At 39.4% G+C, this 21,892-nt stretch overlaps 1 protein-coding gene across 3 annotated transcripts in view; it reads left to right on the top strand.

The window, feature by feature from the left end:
- The window catches only part of LOC115209104 (dual 3',5'-cyclic-AMP and -GMP phosphodiesterase 11), a 296,047-nt gene that overhangs the window by 176,857 nt on the left and 97,298 nt on the right, over positions 1-21,892 (top strand). For 2 of the 3 annotated variants that reach the window (XM_036500862.1, XM_036500863.1), the window contains 2 exons: positions 1,036-1,065; positions 17,539-17,600. In XM_036500862.1, coding sequence (XP_036356755.1) covers positions 1,036-1,065; positions 17,539-17,600 — 92 coding nt within the window. The remainder of the gene's footprint in view (positions 1-1,035; positions 1,066-17,538; positions 17,601-21,892) is intronic. The other variant, XM_029777231.2, reaches the window with a different exon arrangement.

Genomic DNA, 21,892 nt, shown 5'->3' with positions numbered 1-21,892 from the left:
TCAGTAAAATAACATGATCGTTATTAAACATACGCTCATGGCCTAGTGGTTAGAGCAGCGGACTTGCGGTCGAGGTATTGCAGGTTCGAATCTCAGACCAGGCGATATGTGTGTGTGTATGAGCGAAACACCTAAGCTCCACGTGTCTCCGGCAAAAGGTAATGGCGAACTTCTGCTGACTCTTTTGTCACAACTTTCTCTTCCTTTTAATGGCTGTGCACCAGCATGGTCGCAGCTCTGAGCTGAAACTAGAGAGAAAAAAAAAACTGGTTTATGTAATACAAATTAATATGAAAGTTTGATGGAGTGTTTTAATTTAGATCACTTTAAAATGGGAAGTTGGTGTGGTAGAACCAGGAGTGGTTTGGTATAAAAAAGATTAAATGATGTCAAAACAAGGCAACACAAACAAACATACACACACATGACAGGCTTCTTTCAGTTTTCATTTACCAAATCCACTCACAAGGCTTTGGTAGTGGACACACACAGACACACATACATGACGGGCATTTTTCAGTTTCCATCTACCAAATCCACTCACAAAGCTCTGGTTGGCCTAGGGCTATTGTAGAAGACATCTGTCCAAGGTGCCACGCAGAGGGACTGAACCTGAAACCATGTGGTTGGAGAAACAAACTTTTTAATCACAAAGCCACTCTTGTACTTTACATAAAATGTATTTTCTTTTATTTGGTTGAGTTAGGTTAATTATATACATTGAACGACGGATGTAATTAATATTTATAATATATAAATAATATATTCTAGTTTGATGACTTTATCGTTGTGAGTTGAAATCCTTGCTTAAGGGGAAAGCAACAATCATGACTAATTAATTTATATATTCTATATGACCGTTTTTTCCCTCTTGCATTCTTTTACGAATGTTTTATTTATTGCTTATCTCTTTTATTTTTTTTGTTTTCTTTTGCTGTTCAGGAAAAACATCAGAAATGTTTTTTATTTATTTATTCTTTTCTTTAACATCTCTGTTGCTTTTATTAGCCTTTTTGCTTTTCCTTTTCTTTTTAGGATGGGAAAAAGAGGATTAATGGTAAAATGGTGATTATTTCTACTGCAAATTCATCTTTTTTTTTTTTCTTTCATTTTATCTCTTTCCCTAATTTAGCATTAAATATACTTTTAACTCATTAACTAACACCAAATATAAACCTTTATAATTTTGGGGTCATTTTTCTCTTACTTAAGAATGCTACTTTTAAAAATAAATTTCTCATCATTTTTGCACCTTTTCTAAAAAAATCTTGATCTTTTTTGCTTAGTCTCTTTCTCTCACTTTTGTTCCCTCACTGTTGGCCATTTATCCTTAATGGTGTTACCAAAACCTCTTATAATCTCTGACTACTTCATAGCTTAACCCTTTAGCATTCGGATTATATTTCAAGCCTAATCCCTATTTATTCACATGGTCTTCAATTAATGATGCATTATCTCATAGCTTTGCAATTTCAACGATGTGATTGTATACTTTTAGAATGGCATGATGGGGTCGGTGTGAGAAGTCAGATGCGATCAGTTTGAAGATTGGGGCCCGATGAGGCCAGCTTTAATGCTAAAGGGTTAAACTCCGCTTGCACATTTGCCAAAAGCTTATTGCATACACTCACATTCTGTTGCTAATAATTCTCTCCAATTTGCTAATAATTCTCTTCGTTGCTAATGTTTTCTTGGCAATGCAACATTATTCCTTTAACAGATGCTTTGCACAATAATTCCAAATAATTATTTAATTCTTTTAATTACTTGCAATTTACAATTGCTAATGGCATTAATAATTACTTTCTTCATACTCTTACTTCTTGTGTACTATTATTAATTCCAGTCTAATTAAGGCGGTGACGTGGCTGAATTGTTAGTGTGTTGGTCAAGATGTTTTGCAGTGTTTCTTCTAACTTTTTAAGTTTTGGGTTTCAAATTCTGTTGTTGTCAACTTTGCCTTTCAACCTTTCGGGGTCAATAAAATAAGTACCAGTTGAGCACATATATATAAAGTTTAGCATATATGAATAAGGATACACACACACACACACACACACACTCACACATACATACATATATATATATATATATATATAATGGCGAAAGACCGAGACCTCTGGAGATATGCTGTGACTGTGAAGACCCGACAAATAATGTAAGTTCCTGGCTGTTTCCTGCACCAGCTTCACATAGCAGCTCCAGCCCATCCAATGTACCTTGGATCGCAGGACGGCCTGCTGTGATTACCTTGGATGGTAGGGTGGCCTGCTGTGCTTGAGGAGACCTATTGAGTCAAGTACATCAACATCAAAATAAAAATCAAAAGGAAATTGTAGTTGTGATACCCGTGCCGGTGGCATGTAAAAAACACCATCTGAACGTGGCTGATGCCAGCGCTGCCTTGACTGACATCCATGCCGGTGGCACGTACAAAGCACCAACCGATTGTGGACATTGCCAGCCTCCTGTGGCCCCTGTGCCGGTGGCTTGTAAAAAGCACCTACTAAACTCACGGGGTGGTTGGTGTTAGGGAGGGGATCCAGCTGTAGAAACACTGCCAGATCAGACTGGAACCTGGTGCATACTCCTGGTGTCCCAGATCCCGGTCAAACCGTCCAACCCATGCTAGCATGGAAAACGGACGTTAACCGATGATGATGATGATGACAAATACTCGTACATATATATGCTTCCTCCTCCTAGAATTGCTAGCCTTGTGCCAAAATTTGGAGCCACTGTTAATTGTTGGTGTGATAAGAATTCTAATAATCATTTCAAATTTTGGTAGAGGGCTGATGATTTCAGGGGCAGGATGAGTCAACAGCATCAACCCCAGTACTTGAGAAATACTATATTTTATTGACTTTAAAAAGAATGAATGACAAAGTTGACTTCAGTGAGAATTGAACTCAGAATCTGAAGAACTGGAAGAATTGCAACTAAGGATTTTATCCACCGTACTAACAATTATGCTTGCTCACTACCTTTGTGCATGAATAGGTTTGTGTGTACGTGTATAACTAATTTAGCGGCTGTATAACCCAAGGTTACTCATGATTGAACAGATCGGGTATCGAAGGGGTTGTAACTGTCCCCTATTTTTTGTTCAGTCATTGTGCATCTCAAACCACATAATTCTGTGTATTCACATGCTTTTTTTTTGTTATTTTTAAAGAAAATATTATCAGGTACAATTTGGGGATTCATCTTTTTGTCCCCTCAATAATACATACCCTAAAACTCTGAGTAGAGTTACAGATGCTTCCCTAAATAAACTCTACTGCATTTGAGTGTTCTTAATCTCATTTGTACCTCCAAGTATGTGTTTATGTATATAATGAACATATGTATGTCCAAATGCATTTATGAATCTCTATATGTATGCGGTCAAGCATGTATATATACATATGTGTATCTGTAATGTATGTATATATGCATGCATGTGTGTATATATGCATGCATGTGTGTATACTTTTATTCTTTTGCTGGATCTTTACCGTTTGACCGACAGATTTAAAAAATAATTTTTTGTCACTAAACACTTTCAAACTCGCATACTGGTAGAATGTGTCATATAAAACATCTTTTACTCTTAGCATTTTTGAGAAAAACTTATATTTACAAAGTAATTTCACGTTAAAGTAGTCCTATTTCGGTAATTTCAACCAATCAATGACATGTATTCAACTAAATAAAATTACTGCTGTTGTTTGTCAACAAGAACTTCCAGTGGTGTATTTTTCGTTTGTCAGTGTTATTTATGACAACTCTAACCCTAAAACCCTAACACCCTAACCCTAACATCCTAACCCTAAAACCCTAACCCTAACACTCTAACCCTAAAACCCTAACCTTAACCTTAACCCTAACCCTAAAACCTCAAAGCTAAAACCAGTACAAACGCATGAACTATGTCATAAATAACAGTGACAAATGGAAAATACACCGCTGATAGTTGTTATTGACAAACAATGGCAGTAATATTATTCAGCTGAATACACGTCACTGATTGGTTGAAATTATTGAAATAGGACTACTTTAACGTGAAATTACTTCGTAAATATAAGTTAAGAGTAAAAGATGTTTTATATGACACATTCTATCAGTGTCTGAAGTTTGAAAGTGTTTAGTTACAAAAAATTATTTCTTAAATCTGTAGGTCAAAAGGTAAAGATCCCTTTTGCTTGCTTCTATCATTAACCTAAGGTTATACAAGGATATTTTATTTGAAGGGTTGAGTCGACCAAATCAAGCCCACTATTTATTTTTAGTCTGGTATTCAATTTATTAGTGTCTTTCTGTTGAACCACTAAGTTATTGAGACATAAATAAACAGAATACTGGTTATCCAGCAGTGAGAGACATACATAAACATGCTTGCACGTGCATGCATACATATGTTGAGAGGTTAAACTATGGTAGTGAGAGGGCTCTGTTGTCTTGCAATAGAAGAGATACATGGCTACCTTGGATTACATAAGGGTAGGTGGGAGTAGCTACAAAGAAGACAATAATCTTTTCTTTTCTAGGTACAAGGCCCAAAATTTTTGGGGAGTGGATTAGATCAGCCCCAGTATGCAACTGGTACTTAATTTATTGACCCTGAAAGGATGAAAGGCAAAGTCGACCTTGGCGGAATTTGAACTGAGAATACACGAACTACCGCTAAGCGGTTCGCCTGGTGTGCTAACATTTCTTATTTCTTTATTGCCCTCAAGGGGCTAAACATAAAGGGGACAAACAAGGCCAAAGTCGATTACATTGACCCCAGTGCGTAACTGATACTTAATTTATTGACCCCGAAAGGATGAAAGGCAAAGTCAACCTCAGTGGAATTTGAACTCAGAACATAAAGACAGACAAAATACCGCTAAGCGCTTTGTCCAGCATGCTAACTTTTTTGCCAGCTCACTGCCTTAGAAAGAAGACAATAATGGTAGTGGTAAGGTATCAAAGTATACTCTAAAGGTAGAAGCAGGTGAGTATAAGAGAGAATATTGGCAAAGAATCAAGGTGGGTGGCCAGATAAATTGATTATTGTGGGAGAAGAGAGTAAGAGAAGGTTGTAGGGATGAATAGTGAAAGGAGGAACAAATCTTTTATTTTTTACTTGTTTCAGTTATTAGACTGCGGCCATGCTGGGGCAACACCCTCAGGAATTTTCAGTTGAATGAATCAATCCCATCACTTATTTTCCCTTTTTCTTCGTAAAGCCTGGTACTTATTCTATCAGTCTCTTTACAGAGACTGTTAAATTTTGGGGACGTAAACACACCAACACAAGTTATCAAGCACACACACATACACATATTTGTACAGTGGGCTTCCTTCAGTTTCTCACAAAGCTTTGGTCAGCCTGAGGATATAGGACAAAAACACTTTACAGAGGTTCCATGCAGTGGGACTGAACCTAGAGCCATGTGATTAGGAAGCTAGCTTCTTACTGTACAGTCATGCCTGCGACTCTTTCACTTTCTATCATCATCACCATCATCATGATGCTAGCATGAGTTGGGCAGTTTGACAGGGGTTGGCAAGCCAGAGGACTGCACCAAGCTCCATTGTCTGTTTTGACAAAGTTTCTACAGTTAGACACCCTTCCTTATGCCAAACACTTTACAGAGTGTACTGGGTGCTTTTTATGTGGCACCAGCACTGTTGAGGTCGCCAAGTAACTTGCAAGACAAAGAATTCTTGACTAGAAGATGGAGTTATACTGAGGGAAGTGACTTTGTGCCAGTTGAGTAGTTAAAATATAATAGCAGGATAGAGGTAGGCCTCTTACTATAGAGGAGATAATTCCTTGGTTGAAAAAGAAAGGAGAGAAAGAAGTAGATGATACATTATTTACATTTGATGGATATTTGTCCTTATCTTGTTTGTTGTTAACACAACGTTTTGGCTGATATACCCTCCAGCCTTCATCAGGTGTCTTGGGGAAATTTCAAACCTGGGTTCTCATTCCTAAGGTATTTTTCTATGTCACTGCCTGGAATGGCGAAGTGGTTAAGAGCGTGGGCTACTAACCCCAAGATTCCGAGTTCGATTCCAGGCAGTGACCTGAATAATAATAATAATAATAACATTGAAAAATACCTTAGGAATGAGAACCCAGGTTTGAAATTTCTCCAAGACACTTGATGAAGGCTGGGGGGTATATCAGCCAAAACGTTGTGTTAACAACAGACAAGATGAGGACAAATATCCATCAAATCTAAATAATGTAAATAATGTACATAATTCCTCATCTCTTAAATATAGAACTGAAGTAGATGGTGTTGGAGATGCATTGGGACCTACCTACAGGGAACAGTTGGAGAATATACGTGGTGGTACAGAGGGGATGTGCGTGTGTGCTCATATATATATATATAAATATACATATATAAATATAGACAGATCAATAGATATACATATTATCATCTCTTTATCTCAGGTTTTGTTGGAGCTCCTGGAGCCTTGCATGCACAGCAGGCTTACTACCTGCAGCCTATGGTACCATGCTATCTGTTCTTTTCAGCTGTCTAATACTTACCTAATTATTCTGGCCATGCCAAGGAGGCAAACCTTTTGTAACAGTTCTACTGGACACTCTATCCCAGTTTCTTTTATATTCCTCTTGACCCCTTCTGATACTGTTCCCAATGACCCAACAATAATTGACCTTATCTTCACCTTCTTCATTTTCCATAGCTGGGCTCTTTCGTACGTAAGCGGGTTGTATTTATCTATCTTTTTGCCTTCTTTCTTGACTATGTGTGGATCAAAGGGGTATGCAACATCAACTATGTAGCATTTGTGATGCACCTTGTCCACCACCACTAGGTCCAGTCTGTTATGCCCTAGCACCTGATCTGTTTGGATTGGGAAATCCCAGAGGAGTTTGCTAGTCTCAGACTCTGCCACTCTCTGCTGTCTGTGCTCATAACACATCTTGCCTCTCTCTAGCCCCCATTTTTTGCACAGTTTCCTGTGTAGCACTTTCACTAACTGGTCGTGTCACCACAACTTGTAGTGGTTCCGGGCAAGTTTAGGGCATTCGTTTGCGATGTGGGCAATAGTTTCATCCACTTTATTGCAGATGCGACACAACGGAAACACTTGCTCATTCCTAAGGTTGACCCTCCAGTTCTTGGCCAAAGCTTGGTCCTGCACTGCCACTATAGTGCTTTTGGTCTCTTTTTTTTTAAGATTCCTTTCATCAGCCAATCCCACCTATTTATTCCAGTAACTTCTGTTGTGGCTGCATGGAATTGATTGTGTAGTCCCTTGTGTAATTCTTCTTCATGCCCTTTTTGTACTTCTTCCTTTGTTTTTCCTTTTTTCTTTGCTTTCAATTCTTTCTCGTTCCTAACTGTCACTAGCAAGGTTTATCATCATCATCATTAATTATTATCCACTTTCCATGCTAGCATGGGTTGGACGATTTTGACTGAGGGCTGGTGAACCAGATGGCTGCACCAGGTTGCCAAATCCAGATTGGAGCCTGGTGCAGCCATCTGGTTCGCCAGCCCTCAATCAAAATCGTCCAACCCATGCTAACATGGAATGTGGACGTCAAACGATGATGATGATGATGATGATTTAATAATAGATTGATTTGGCTCTGTGCAGCTTAGTTTTATTGGATTGTCGTATGAACCCAACTTATCTGGCTTAGGCGACTGAATGGAGAGATGGAGGAAGTTCAAAATGGCTACTGAAAATTGGGCTGCTATTTGTCAGGTTCACATGGTGTTGTTGATATTTGTATTGAAATATCATCATCATCATCAAATAGCAATCTCGGTCTGTATGTCTTGGACCACATGGCTGGACAGAATGTTGGTGGAATCCTTCTGGTGCTCACACAGTATCTAGATAAGGCAGGACAAGGAGGTGGAGTTTTTCCCTATCTCTATATCTGAGGAAGTACATATGTTGTGTATATTATCCTTTGAAGTCTTTGGTTGTCATGCCTGTGTAATGCCGCGTGATGCCATTGGACAGTGTGAAGGTGGTTCTGTAGACTACAGCTGTTAAGGAGCAGGATCCTCCCATAGGGTGGCTGGTAGGGTTTTGGAAGTTTCAAGCTTGGATTGGAGGCTGTGTAGGTGTATACTTATGTCTACTGTAGCATGCAATGATAGAAACAATGTTTCCTCAGCAGGAGTAGCTAACCTTGACATTGTGTGGATTGAAAAACTTATAGTACTTATGACCTCTAGGGAAATGCTTTTTGATCAATGACAGGAAGTTCTTAGCTTGTTGATTGAAACTTCTTGAGTAAATGGGGGTGGGGGTTGAACCAGATTCTCTTCTTTCTGATTCTCTTTGGGAATGGATTTGTTCCTCCTTATATGTTAACTTCTCAGTGAATCTAATCCTTGTAAATGCCTTGTTCTAATAGCAAGTGTAGCCCTGTTGACGATCTCTTTATTAGCTGAAAGTTTAGAGATGCTTCTGCTAATGCCTAAAATTAGGTTTCTAATTATAGTGGGGGTGCTGGTGGTTATAACTTCTGTGGATATACACAGTTTCCCCATTGGGTTCACTGTGAGGGTAGTACTTGTCCATTTTTAGGTCTAGAGTTATGTCCAGGAAGTGAACCATTGTTTGGTGGTAACTTTTACCAATTGACCAAATTCACATTGGATACTCATAAGTTCAACATTGCCTGTCTATGGGAATTCTTATATGCTGGCACACTTTTTCTTGATGCCAAATCAAAGAATTAGATGAAACAATCCAAACATGAAAATGGAGTCTAGAATCAAAGTTTATAAAAGCAAACCTAACAAAGACAAAAAGTAATGTATTTAAACAGAAACATGGTGATGAAGGGGGTTAGTAGTCTCCACATTTGCTTGCAGATGTTGCTTGGCTTGATTCTACATTTTTAGAGCTTTCTAATCTTCTCTTGTAGCTTCATTTACATTTTATATCACACTAGCAGTATCACCCGGCGTTGCTCGGGTTTGTTTCGACCCTTTAGAATTGGAATTTTTGAAAAGTAAAAATTTTGTATTATGTAGCTTGTTATTCTCTTTAATTGAACATTTTTCTGGTTGAAATACACCGAAAAATGTGACACAGCAGTCAAAAAATCTTTAAAAAAAAAGAATTTTCATAGAAAAAAAGCACCTTTTTGATGTAAATAATTTTTGGTCCTAACATGGTCCGATTTGAATTTTTTCTTCTACGTAAGGAAGAGCAAGCCTTCTTCTATCATACTCTCAATTTTGGTCAACTTGCGCCGCAGGGTCTCGGAGGAGATAGTGTTAGTTGAAGGCTACCAAACCTGCCACACACAGACAACTTCAGCTTTATATATAGAGAGATTTTGTGAAGTAGAGTATCAGAGCATCATTAGTTGCAAGTCTTGTACAGTCATGGGTTCATTTCATTTCTAACAGTCAGAGAGACATGGTCATGTCTCTAACGTATTGTGTCTTAAAGGAGTTTGTTCTTAATGCACTAGTTTTTGTCTTAAGCTTATTATAAAGACGAAGACTTTATAAAAATCATTGTTTTGATGTCCACATTTCCAAGCTTGCATGACTGAAACTAAGTTAATTGAGGCAGCTTGTTCCTGGATCTAGACCTAACTGGGTTCAAATTAATCACTTAGCATTTTGACTAGTCATATCTGGCCCAAATATTCTATCTGTTTTATGTTCAAATCAACCAGATCTGGCCTCTCATGCATACACTACAATGTCATTCTAAGAATAAATAAAGACTTCATCAAAATCTTAAAGCTATGAGATAATGCATAATTAATTCAAAACATTATGAATAAACATTACATTTGTCTATACAATCTGAATGCTAAGGGGTTAAAAAAGCCTTCTTTCTTAACTGTCAATACTGTGTTTATCCACAAGGCTAGGTGGTTGCGGTTAACTTAGTAATATAGTTTCCAAGTTCAATTCCAGCCAGGTATTATATACATATTGGTTTCAGATTTTCGAACAGGGTCAATAATTTTGGGGGAGAGGGTAAGATGATTATATCGACCCCAGTGCTCAATTGGTGCTTTATTTTATCGACCCTGAAAGGATGAAATGCAAAGTCAATCTCAGTGGAATTTGAACTTAGGACATACTGACAGATGAAATACTGCCTGGTGTGCTAATGATTCTACCAGTTCACTACCTTAGGTAATATGTGCACATGGAAAAATAAGTTCCTGGGAGTCATACAATGCCAGATATAACAATATCTGTGAGAGCAACAACCATCATACAAAAGACAGATACAACAGTGGCAAAAACACACACACGCACACACATAAGCATGCGTGCATACACACACACAAGCATGCACAAAAATACGCACACACAAAAACACACATGTGCAACATACACATGCACACAAACATGTGTGCACACGCACACACACTGACACACACGTGTGCACGCACACATGCACAGACACACACACACACACAAAATTTGCTCCTTTCAGTTTCTGTAGACCAAATCTACTGAGGAGGCTGTGGCAGAAGATATTTACACAAAGTTTACAAGACAGCCTTATAACATTAACATAATTTTATGTTTCTCTGCCTAAAACCTTCTTGCATGGTGTTTTTCTTTATTGTATTAAGGGAGGCACACTGCAAATAAACTCTTTAGAATTTAATGTTTTTATGAATTTTATTTGATAAATTTCATGCTGGTGGCACGTAAAAAGCACCATCCGATCATGGTTGATGCCAGCGCCACCTTGACTGGCTTTCGTACTGGTGGCATGTAAAAAGCACCAACTGATTGTGGCCGTTGTCAGCCTTCTCTCACCCCTGTGCCAGTGGTACATAAAAAGCACCCATTATACTCATGGAGTGGTTGGCGTTAGGAAGGGCGTCCAGCTGTAGAAACACTGCCAGGTCAGACTGGAGCCTGGTGCAGCCTCCTGGCTTCCTAGATCCCAGCTGAACTGTCCAACCCATGCTAGCATAGAAAACCGACGTTAAACGATGATGATGATGCAAATATATTTTGTTTCAATTTGTAAGATCCATTATCATCATCATAATGTCCCCTTTTCCATACTTGCATGGGTTAAACAGAATCTATTGGATGCCCTTCATGTTACCAACCTACACTGAGTCCCCGCCACAGTAATATTTTCCTCATAACAAACATGTTTTCAAGGAAGGTTGAAATGAATGACACTGCTTGTACAATAGTCTCATTCATTTATAACTATCTAACAATGTCAACACTAGGGGACGGACACACACACACACACACAAATACGTGTGCACATACACACACACAGACATGTACACAAAAACACATACACATAAGCATGTTTGCATACATACACACACACAAAAGTACGCACACAAAAACACACACACACACACACACACACACATAATTGGCTCCTTTCAGTTTCTGTAGGCCAGATCTACTGAGGAGGCTGTGGCAGAAGACATTTACACAAAGTTTTCATACAGTGGGATTGAACCTTAAAACATCTAGTTGGGAAGAGAACTTCTTAACCACACACCCACATCTGCACCTATGATGCTAAAAGAAAACTCAAGTTTAATGAGGAACCATATTTAATTGATGAATCACTACCATTTTATACCTTACTTGAGGTCTTTGGATGATTCAAAGAAACCCAAGTTGTGTGAGCATGGTCCATCTCTCATTAAAACCTGTACTTTAAACAATGGTCTTTGAACAATGTACTTTAAACAATGGACTTTGAAAAAATATATATCTATCAAGAAAAATGTCTGGCACCTGAATTATTATTGTTCTCTTTTCCCTTCCTTTTTATGCCATAAATTATTTCTTTCAATGTATAGAATTTATTCTTTGAGTGGGTGTATGACTATTGTTAGAATTTTTTTTAATGGCTGTAGTCCTAACCTTTGTTTTATACTAAGTATGGGACAATGTATGTTTTTTTATCTCTTATATGAAATCATAGATTTATCGTTTCTATTCATTCAGTTATTTGAAAATTGGTGTGTTTTCTTTCTTTCGATAATTGCCAATTAAATTATGAACCAAATTGGTGTTGCTGTGTACGATAATCAATTAGCTGTCCATCAAAGAAGCTAAAACAATGTTTTCTTTGTGTGCAGGCTTCTCAGGTGTGTCTGGAGAAGTCTTTACCAACGAGAAAGAATTTTTAGACTTATTTTGTTGTTGCTGTTGCAGAGGTTTTTGTTGTTGTTGTTGTTGTTGAGTGTCTCAGCTGTGAGCTCTGAACAAATCTGCATCATGAAAATAATCAATCAAATTAGCTTAAAAGCAGTTCTTAGGTCATTTAGTCTAGATACTTTATCTTTTTATATTGTGACGTTATGGAGTCTATGTTGCATGCTATGACAAATGACGGTTGATTTTTGTGAAATATAAAGCAACAATCAAAGCTTATCAAATTTATCTTAGTCTCCAGTCTGTTTGTGTTTACATGAAAGATTTAGTTCTGTTGCCAGAGTGGCTATCTGGCCTCCGTGCCAGTGGCACGTAAAAGGGCACCATTCGAGCGTGATCGTTACCAGCATCGCCTTACTGGCACCTGTGCCGGTGACATGTGTAAAAGATTTAAGCGAGGTCATTGCCAGTACTGCCTGACTGGCCCCGTGCCGGTGGCACGTAAAAAGCACCCACTACACTCTCGGAGTGGTTGGCGTTAGGAAGGGCATCCAGCTGTAGAAACTCTGCCAGATCGAGATTGAAGCCTGGTGCAGCCATCCGGTTCGCCAGTCAGTCAAATTGTCCAACCCATGCTAGCATGGAAAGCGGACGTTAAACGATGATGATGATGATATATATGTGTGTGTGTATATATATATATATATATATATATATATATATATGTATAGGTGGCATGTAAAAAGCACCCACTACACTCGCGGAGTGGTTGGCGTTAGGAAGGGCATCCAGCTGTAGAAACTATGCCAGATCAGACTGGAGCCTGGTGCAGCCCCTGGCTTCCCAGACCCCGGTTGAACCGTCCAACCCATGCTAGTGCGTAAAACGGACGTTAAACGATGATGATGATGATATATATATATATATATATACAGCCAATAAAGTTGGTTGTTGCATGATGCGCATGTGTCTTCAAAATTTAGTAGATACAGGAAATGGTTAGCAGCACAATACAGAATTGGGAATGGGCGGAGGTCAGTTTTACCAAAGAGCTAAGTTAGTTAATAAACCCTTTTGATATCAACCTGCTTGAAACCGCCCCTGGTCCTATGTTGCAAATTTACTGCTTTAAAATGATCTTAATTAAAACTTATCAAAATTTCATGTTCAAAACACCAGTTTAATAATAACAAAGGCATTACAACAAACTCTTCCATATTTTCAAAATTATTTGAACCAAATTAATTTAAGTGCATTTCAACTGAAATATTGTAACAAAGAGTTAAATTGGTCTGAATTAATAGTTCCTATCTAAATTTCATGATAATTTATGTTTCAAATACCAGCTTATTAATGACAAAATTATTTTTATAAATTCTTCCTTATCTTCAAAATTAATTGAAACAACCGCAGTGCATTTCAACAAAATAACAAACCTGTTAAGATCTTAGAATTCAGACCTGAATCTTACTATTTTCAATTTTGTGTCATATATAGCAATCTATCTCTGGCAAAGGGCTTTTGTTTTTTTGTCTTCTTCTCGGAGTAGTCTCTGTAGACAACACTAATAAGATGTCTGTAACATTTGTAAAGAATGCATTCGTGAAATAATTGCTTGTGTTTATGAGAGAAAAACATTTTTTAAACACTTAATAAAAACAATATAAGTGAAGGCTAAAAAAAAAAAAATCAATGATGAATATGATTTTTCCTTTGAGGCAGACTGACTTGTATAGTTTCTATTCATTAAATTAGATTTATCCTTCATTTTTTCTTCCTATTTTTGTTTTGTAAAATTTCATGTGGGTGTGTGTGTATATGCACAGACATACACACACATGCACGTTTATATATATATATATATATATATATATATATATAGATATATATAGTGGTATATATATATATATAATATATATATATATATATATATATAATATATATATATATATATAGTGGTATATATATATATATATTATTTGCTAGGGAATAAAATTTCCAGCATAACAGGGGTTCAAATATATGTGTGTGTGTATGTGTTTCTATATGTATGTGTGTGTTTATATATATATAGTTGAAATTCATAGAAAAACAAGAGACAAAGACAGGTGTATGAACAACAAGCAGGTGTATTAGTTTGATGCTTGGGAAAGTGAGAAAGTCTTTTTTGTTTTAAGCCTACGCTCTTTCAACAGAATGGAATAAGAGAAAATAAATAGAGAGAGAATGAAAAAAGCTTGTGAAGGTGCATGGCTTAGTGGTTAGAGTGTTGAACTCATGATTGTAAGGTTGTGGTTTCGATTCCTGGACTGGGTGATGCCATGTGTTCTTGAGCAAAACACTTCATTTCACGTTGCTCCAGTCCACTCAGCTGACAAAAATGAGTAATCCTGTGATGGACCAGCGTCCCATCTAGGTGGGGAATTTCTACGCCACTGAAACTGGGAAGCTGCCCCTTGTGAGCCTGGCACGGTTCGAGAAGGAACATTTATTTAGTAGGTGTAGGAGTGGCTGTGTGGTAAGTAGCTTGCTTACGAACTACATGGTTCTGGGTTCAGTCCCACTGCATGGCATCTTGAGCAAGTGTCTTCTATTATAGTCTCGGGCTGACCAAAGCCTTGTGAGTGGATTTGGTAGACAGAAACTGAAAGAAGCCCGTCATATATATGTGTGTCTGTGTTTGTCCCCCCAACATCGCTTGACAACCAATGCTGGTGTGTTTATGTCCAGCAAAAAGAGAATGATAGAATAAGTACTAGGCTTACTAAGAATAAGTCCTGGGGTCGGTTTGCTCGACTAAAGCGTCAGAATGACTCATGGCTGAAAGATGAACAGAAGAGAGAGGATGGGATGATAAGACAGGCTAAAATATTCTTTTCTACTCAAGGCACAAGGCCTGAAATTTTGTGGGAGGGTCCAGTTGATTAGATCGACCCCAGTATGCAACTGGTATTTAATTTATCAACCTCGAAAGGATGAAAGACAAAGTCAACCACAGCAGTATTTGAACTCAGAATGTAAAGACGGGTGCAATACCACTAAGCATTTCACCCATGTGCTAACATTTCTACCAGCTTGCTGCCTTAGACAAATAAGGTGGCGAGCTGGCAGAAACGTTAGCACGCCGGATGAAATGCATAGCTGTATTTCGCCTGTCGTTACGTTCCGAGTTCACACTATAAGGAGAGAGAGAGAGATTGACTGAGTGTGTAAGGGACAGAAGAAAGGGATTAGTTTCAGGGGTAGTTGTAAGGGTACTGAGTGGGTTATGTAGGGGAGATCTAATACTTTCCCATATTATAAGGGTGAGTGTAGGCTAAAAGTATGATTGGAAGGGAACATTAAAGAAATAGGTGAGGGTGGTGAGAAATCCAAAGGGGTCGATTGAAGGAAGGAGGGATTAAGATGGGGGCAGTGAGACACACTAGAGAAAGAAAGAGAGAGCAAAGGAGGAAAGCAGTGATTGATCGCAAATGGAGAGGCTATGGAGGGAGATCAGTTTATGTTCCAGCCCTTTTTGTTCTGAGATCTTAGTCCCTTGCTTGATTTAACAGCACTAGCTGACACTTCAGATACCTTCAGCAAAGTTCACTCTACTGTAACCATTTAAGCCAGGTGTCCATGTGTGGGGTGGATGAAACTACCTACAACCTCCCCACATTTGTCCTGGGAGTCCTGCAAAAAAAAAAAAAAAGGGAAAACGAAAAAAAGTTAGGTCACTGTTACTACTGTGACCAGTTTGGGATAAAGAGTTATAGATGTGGGCCATATCGAGAGGTTTCACACACTTTGTCTTCACCATTCCTCTCAAAAGACTTGATAGTAGTCACATAAGGTGCTGTATGCATAGAAAAAGGAAAACCAATGCCTCTATCCATTTTCTCAGTCTGCTCGTTGCCAGAGCAGCCAACTGGCCCCCATGCCATGGCACGTAAAAGGGCACCATTCGAGCGTGATCGTTACTAGCATCGCTTCACTGGCACTTGTGCCAGTGGCATATGTAAAAAGATTTGAGCGTGGTCATTGCCAGTACCGCCTGACTGGCACATAAAAAGCACCCACTACACTCAGAGTGGTTGGCGTTAGGAAGGGCATCCAGCTGTGGAAACTCTGCCAGATCAAGATTGGAGCCTGGTGCGGCCGTCTGGTTTGCCAGCCCTCAGTCAAAATTGTCCTACCCATGCTAGCATGGAAGGCGGATGTTAAACGATAAGTATTATGATGATGATGATGATGCTATTTTTGTGAGGGTCCTGGAGGTAGAGCCCTCATGTACATCCGCCATAGGGTCCTAGCAGAAGCAACTGTCATGCTTTCTGGCTGGATTCCTAAGTATGACCAACTGATAACTATGGATATTATCCAACCCTCTGGTTTTTGTCCCCCTCTGGGTCCGCTGCCAGTTGACCCAGCAAGAATCTGCCTTGCATTCTTTTCCATGATATTCTAATCACGTCTATCACACCAGACTTGTGACCCTTCAGTGTGGAGAAGTAGTGGCTTGACCTGGAGAGACTCCCTGTTCTCTGAGCTGTGCACCCTGTTGAGTAACGTTACTCCAGAGGTCCTTTGGAGGAAGCTCTTTTGAGCCACTTGTATTCATGATCATACTCTGTCAGTCACTGTCCAGCATCGATGACGAGGTTCCAGGTTCATTCCCACTACCTGGCACCTTGGTTAAGTGTCTTCTACTGTAGCCTCAGACTGACCAAAGCCTTGTGAGTGGATTTGGTAGATGGAAACATAAAAACGACTGCTCTATATATCTATGTGTGTGTGTGTGTGTGTGTTTATCCCCCCCACTCGGTGTGTTTATGTCCCCGTAACTTAGCGATTCAGCAAAAAAGACCGATAAAATCAGTACTAGACTTAAAGGAATAAGTCCTGGGATTGATTTGCTCAACTAACACCTTTCATGGTGGAGCCCCAGTGTCCGCAGTTTATCTTTATCCTTCACTTGTCTCAGTCAGTGGGATGCAGCTACGATGGGGTATCACCTTGAAGGCAAAGAAATTCACACCAGTATTTACGTTTATTTTCTTAAAGATTTGTACTCTATCTATCTATCTATCTATCTATCTATCTATCTATCTATCTATCTATCTATTCATCTATCTATCGGTCATTGTCCAGCATTCATGACCATACATAAGGATTGGCTCAATAATCAAATTGAAGATGACAAGTTTGGCTTTTATTCCAACCTCTCCTCTTTTCAGGATCGAATGAATCTGTCCCATTCCTGTGACTTTGAATTTATAAGCCATTTGGCCAAACTGCCTCAGCCCTCACATATTCACACACACACAACACACAAACCTCACCATTTAAAAATATAATATTTCCCCCTTTTGTTTTTCTTTTTTGATTTGTCTTTGAATTTTGTTTTCTTTCTCAGCTTTCTCATACCAATTCCTTTCTTTATTTCTAGGGTATTTTTTCTGATGTCTTTGAACTTCATGCCACAGATGTGGACAAGAACAACCAGGAAGAGTAAGTATAAATGCTGACCATTATTTTGTTCATTGTTATCATAATTACCAACTTGCTCATAAGAGAAAGGAGAGAGTTTGAACAAAGTACCTTGTGCTATTTACATCTCTTTACAATTTGGGTTCATCCTGGTGGAGCAGTGGTTTTCAACCACAGTTTTGCAGGGTTGCATGTGGCCATCAAGCATCCTTCCAATGGCCCTTGATGGTCTTCCCTTTATAAATATTATAATTTTTCTTTGACATCATCATCATCATTGTTTAACATCCGTTTTCCATGCTAGCATGGGTTGGACGGTTCGACCGGGGTCTGGGAAGACAGGAGGCTGCACCAAGCTCTAGTCTGATCTGGCAGTGTTTCTACAGCTGGATGCCCTTCCTAACGCCAACCACTCCATGAGTGTAGTGGGTGCTTTTTATGCGCCACTGGCACAGGTGCCAGGGTAGGCTGGCAACGGCCACGATTGGTTGGTGCCTTTTATGTGCCACCGGCATGGAAGCCAGTCAAGGCGGCGCTGGCATCGGCCACATACAGATGGTGCTTTTTTTAGGTGCCAGGGTAGGCTGGCAACGGCCACGATTGGTGGTGCCTTTTATGTGCCACCGGCATGGAAGCCAGTCAAGCGGCGCTGGCATCGGCCACGTACAGATGGTGCTTTTTTTAGGTGCCAGGGTAGGCTGGCAACGGCCACGATTGGTTGGTGCTTTTTACGTGCCACCGGCCATCTTTTGTGTGGCTCCCCGCCCCCACCAAAAAATCTAGGCTTGGGTCTGGCTTGAATATTAAGAAAAGACTGACAACCACTGTTCTATGGAGTCCCACAATTTCTTGCACAGATAATTCGTTTATAGTGATCAAATGTTTTTACCTGGCATTAGCTCCCCCCTCCCCCCCATCAAATTGATATCGTCTGTATGAATGTATAATGTGCTAACATGTTGTTTGTCAAAGTAATCACAGAGCCACGGAGCGATGGGAAGTGAAGTGTTTTGCTTAAGAACACACTTGGCCACATGTCGTCACACACATACTTGTTCTATACTTTCACACAGACACACATGCTCAGACATGCGCACACTCATACACACACACACACACACACACACACATATATCTGTTATATACCTTCACACACAGAGACCACCACCACCACTGTCACACACACACACACACACACACACATGTAATATATATATACATACTTTGCAATCACCATCACCACATCTCCCCATCTTTCATATACTAACACCACCACAACCACTACTGCTACTACTACTACTACCACCACCACCACTACTACTACCACCACCACCACCACCACCACCACTACCACCACCACCACCACCACTACTACTACTACTACCACCACCACTGCCACCACCACCACCACCACCACCACCACCACTACCATTACTACTACTACTATTATTACTACTACTACTACTACCACCACCACCACCACTACCACCACTATTACCACCACTATCAGAACTGAAAGTAATAGGACCGAACAATACACAGGAAGGGACTTAGAATGTAAAAAGATATACAAATTTATTACTGAAAGTTAATACAAGCCATGCACTTTGGAGAAACTAAAACATTTTAAGGTTTCAATAACTAGCAGAACTATTAGAAACGGATTCTGTTTAAAATTGTGTGTAGGTGTTGTTTCCAAGTACTTAAATATCAATTGATTGTTACCCATAATATAGCTAGTTGAGTGAAGCAAACCAATTCTCTTTCCAAACACGACAGACACGAGAAAGATGATAGTGTATTTAGATAGTTGCAATTCAAGAATTCAAGCAGAGAATTTTACGGCTCAGTAATTCAATAAGGAATCAAACATGGTAGAATTACAAGCTGGATTCAAAGAAATAATTGTCGTCAGCTTTAGGAAAACCGTTGCAAATATATATGTAATTGCCATCTAACTACATTTATTCTAGATCTGGCGATATGCTGAAGTTGTTTATCGTCATCAGTTATTGTGGAGCACGATACCATACACCAAGTCATCATCATCATCATCATCATCATTTAATGTCCGCTTTCCATGCTAGCATGGGTTGGACGATTTGACTGAGGACTGGCAAACCAGATAGCTGCACCAGGTTCCAGTCTTGATCTGGCAGAGTTTCTACAGCTGGATGCCCTTCCTAACGCCAACCACTCTGAGAGTGTAGTGGGTGCTTTTTACGTGCCACCATCACGGGGGTGCCAGTTAGGTAGTATTGGCAACAGCCATGCTCAAAAGGAGTTTTTTTCATGTGCCACAGGAGCCAGTCCAGTGGCACTGGCAACGACCTCGTTCGAATGGTGCCTTTTACGTGCCACCGGCACGGGGGCCAGTTAGGTGGTACTGGCAATGACCATGCTCAAAAGGTGTTTTTTACGTGCCAGTTAGGTAGTACCGGCAACGGCCATGCTCAAAAGGTGTTTTTTACGTGCCACAGGAGCCAGTCCAGCGGCACTGGCAACAACCTTTCCTACTTTAACTTCTCATCTTTTGGCATAAAGCCATCTCTCTATTTACTGTAGCCTCTCTCAATTGAAGACAATCTTAGTTTCAGTAGCTGCATGGCAATCTCATTAGTGCTGGTTCCACAGAAAAGTACCTAGTCCCCTACACTCTGTACTTTGGTAGATGGAAACTGAAACAAGGCAGCGAGCTGGCAGAAATGTTAGCACGCCGACCGAAATGCGTAGCTGTATTTCGTCTGCCGTTACATTCTGAGTTCATATTCCGCCGAGATCAACTTTGCCTTTCATCCTTTCGGGTGTCGATAAAATAAGTACCAGTTACACACTGGAGTCGATATAATCAACTTAACCCACCTGTCTGTCCTTGTCCGTCTCCTCTGTGTTTAACCCCTTGTGGGTAGTAAAGAAATAGGTATTTCATCTGCTGCTACATTCTGAGTTCAAATCCCGCCGAGGTTGACTTTGCCTTTCATCCTTTCAGGGTTGATAAGTTAAGTACCAGTTACTCACTGGGGTTGAAATAATTGACTTAATCCCTTTGTCTGTCCTTGTTTGTCCCCTCTATGTTTAGCCCCCTGTGGGCAATAAAGAAATAAGGAAGCTGAAAGAAGCCCATCATTTGTGTTTTTCTCTCTCTCTCTTTGTATGTGTCTGTCTGTCTGTCTGTCCTCAACTGCCCCTTAACAATAGTGTTGGTGTGTTTACATCCCCATAACATAGCAATTCAGCAAAAGAGACTGATAGAATAAATAACAGGCTTTAAATAAGTAAGTACAGTGGGGGGGGGGTCGGTTGATTAACACGATTAAAATTCTTCAAAGCAGTACTCCAGCATGGCTACAGTCTAATGAATGAAATAAGTAAAAGTTGAAAACTGAAACACACATGCACACAAACACATAAAAGGCTTCCACACAGTTTCCATCTACCAGATTCACTCGCAAGGCTTTGGTCTGTCTGGGGCTGTAAGTAAAAGACTGTTGCCCAACGTGCCACTCAATGGTACTGAACCCGGAACCATTTGGACGCTAAGCAAACTTCATAATCGCACAACCATGCTTGTCTTTATCAAATCTCTGAAAGCAATCTGCAAATTCTTGTCCCTGCTGTTGTAGTAATTCTTACACTTTAGGTTTCTGCGTTGCACACTCACACACACACACAAACACATACACACACATACACACACACAAACACACACACAAACACACACACACACACACACACAAATACACATAAACATACCCACACACAAACACACACACACACAAACACACACAACACACACAAACACATACACACACACAAACACACACACACAGAAACACACACACAACACACACACACACAAACACACAAACACACACACACACACAAACACACACACAAACACATACACACACACAAACATACACACACACACACAAACACAAACACCACACACACACACACACACAACTTCAGTTTTTCTTTGTGTCTCTGTTCCTATCTCTCTCTCTCTCTCTTATTTCTCTCGTATCTTTTCCTATCATGATTTAGTTTGTTACTTTGAAAATGTATAATGTAATAGAATCTCAGAATCTTTGTATTTTTTTTCTCCTCCTTCGTTGTCATAATGTGTTTTCTTCCATGGAATGGTTTATTATATATTTACGTTTTTTTTAATTTTGTTTTCATTTTGTTTCTTTTTTTGTTGTTGTTTTGAAATAATAACATCACTGTGTACATCTTAACATTTCAATGTAAATACAAACATGATTTGTCTGCTTAACCCTTTAGCATTTAAACCGGCCATATCCAGTTTT

Source organism: Octopus sinensis, linkage group LG3, assembly GCF_006345805.1.
Source record: "Octopus sinensis linkage group LG3, ASM634580v1, whole genome shotgun sequence".
NCBI classification, from domain to species: Eukaryota; Metazoa; Mollusca; class Cephalopoda; order Octopoda; family Octopodidae; genus Octopus; species Octopus sinensis.
Note: the sequence above shows the minus strand (reverse complement) of the source record. Positions and strands in the feature narration are given on the sequence as shown.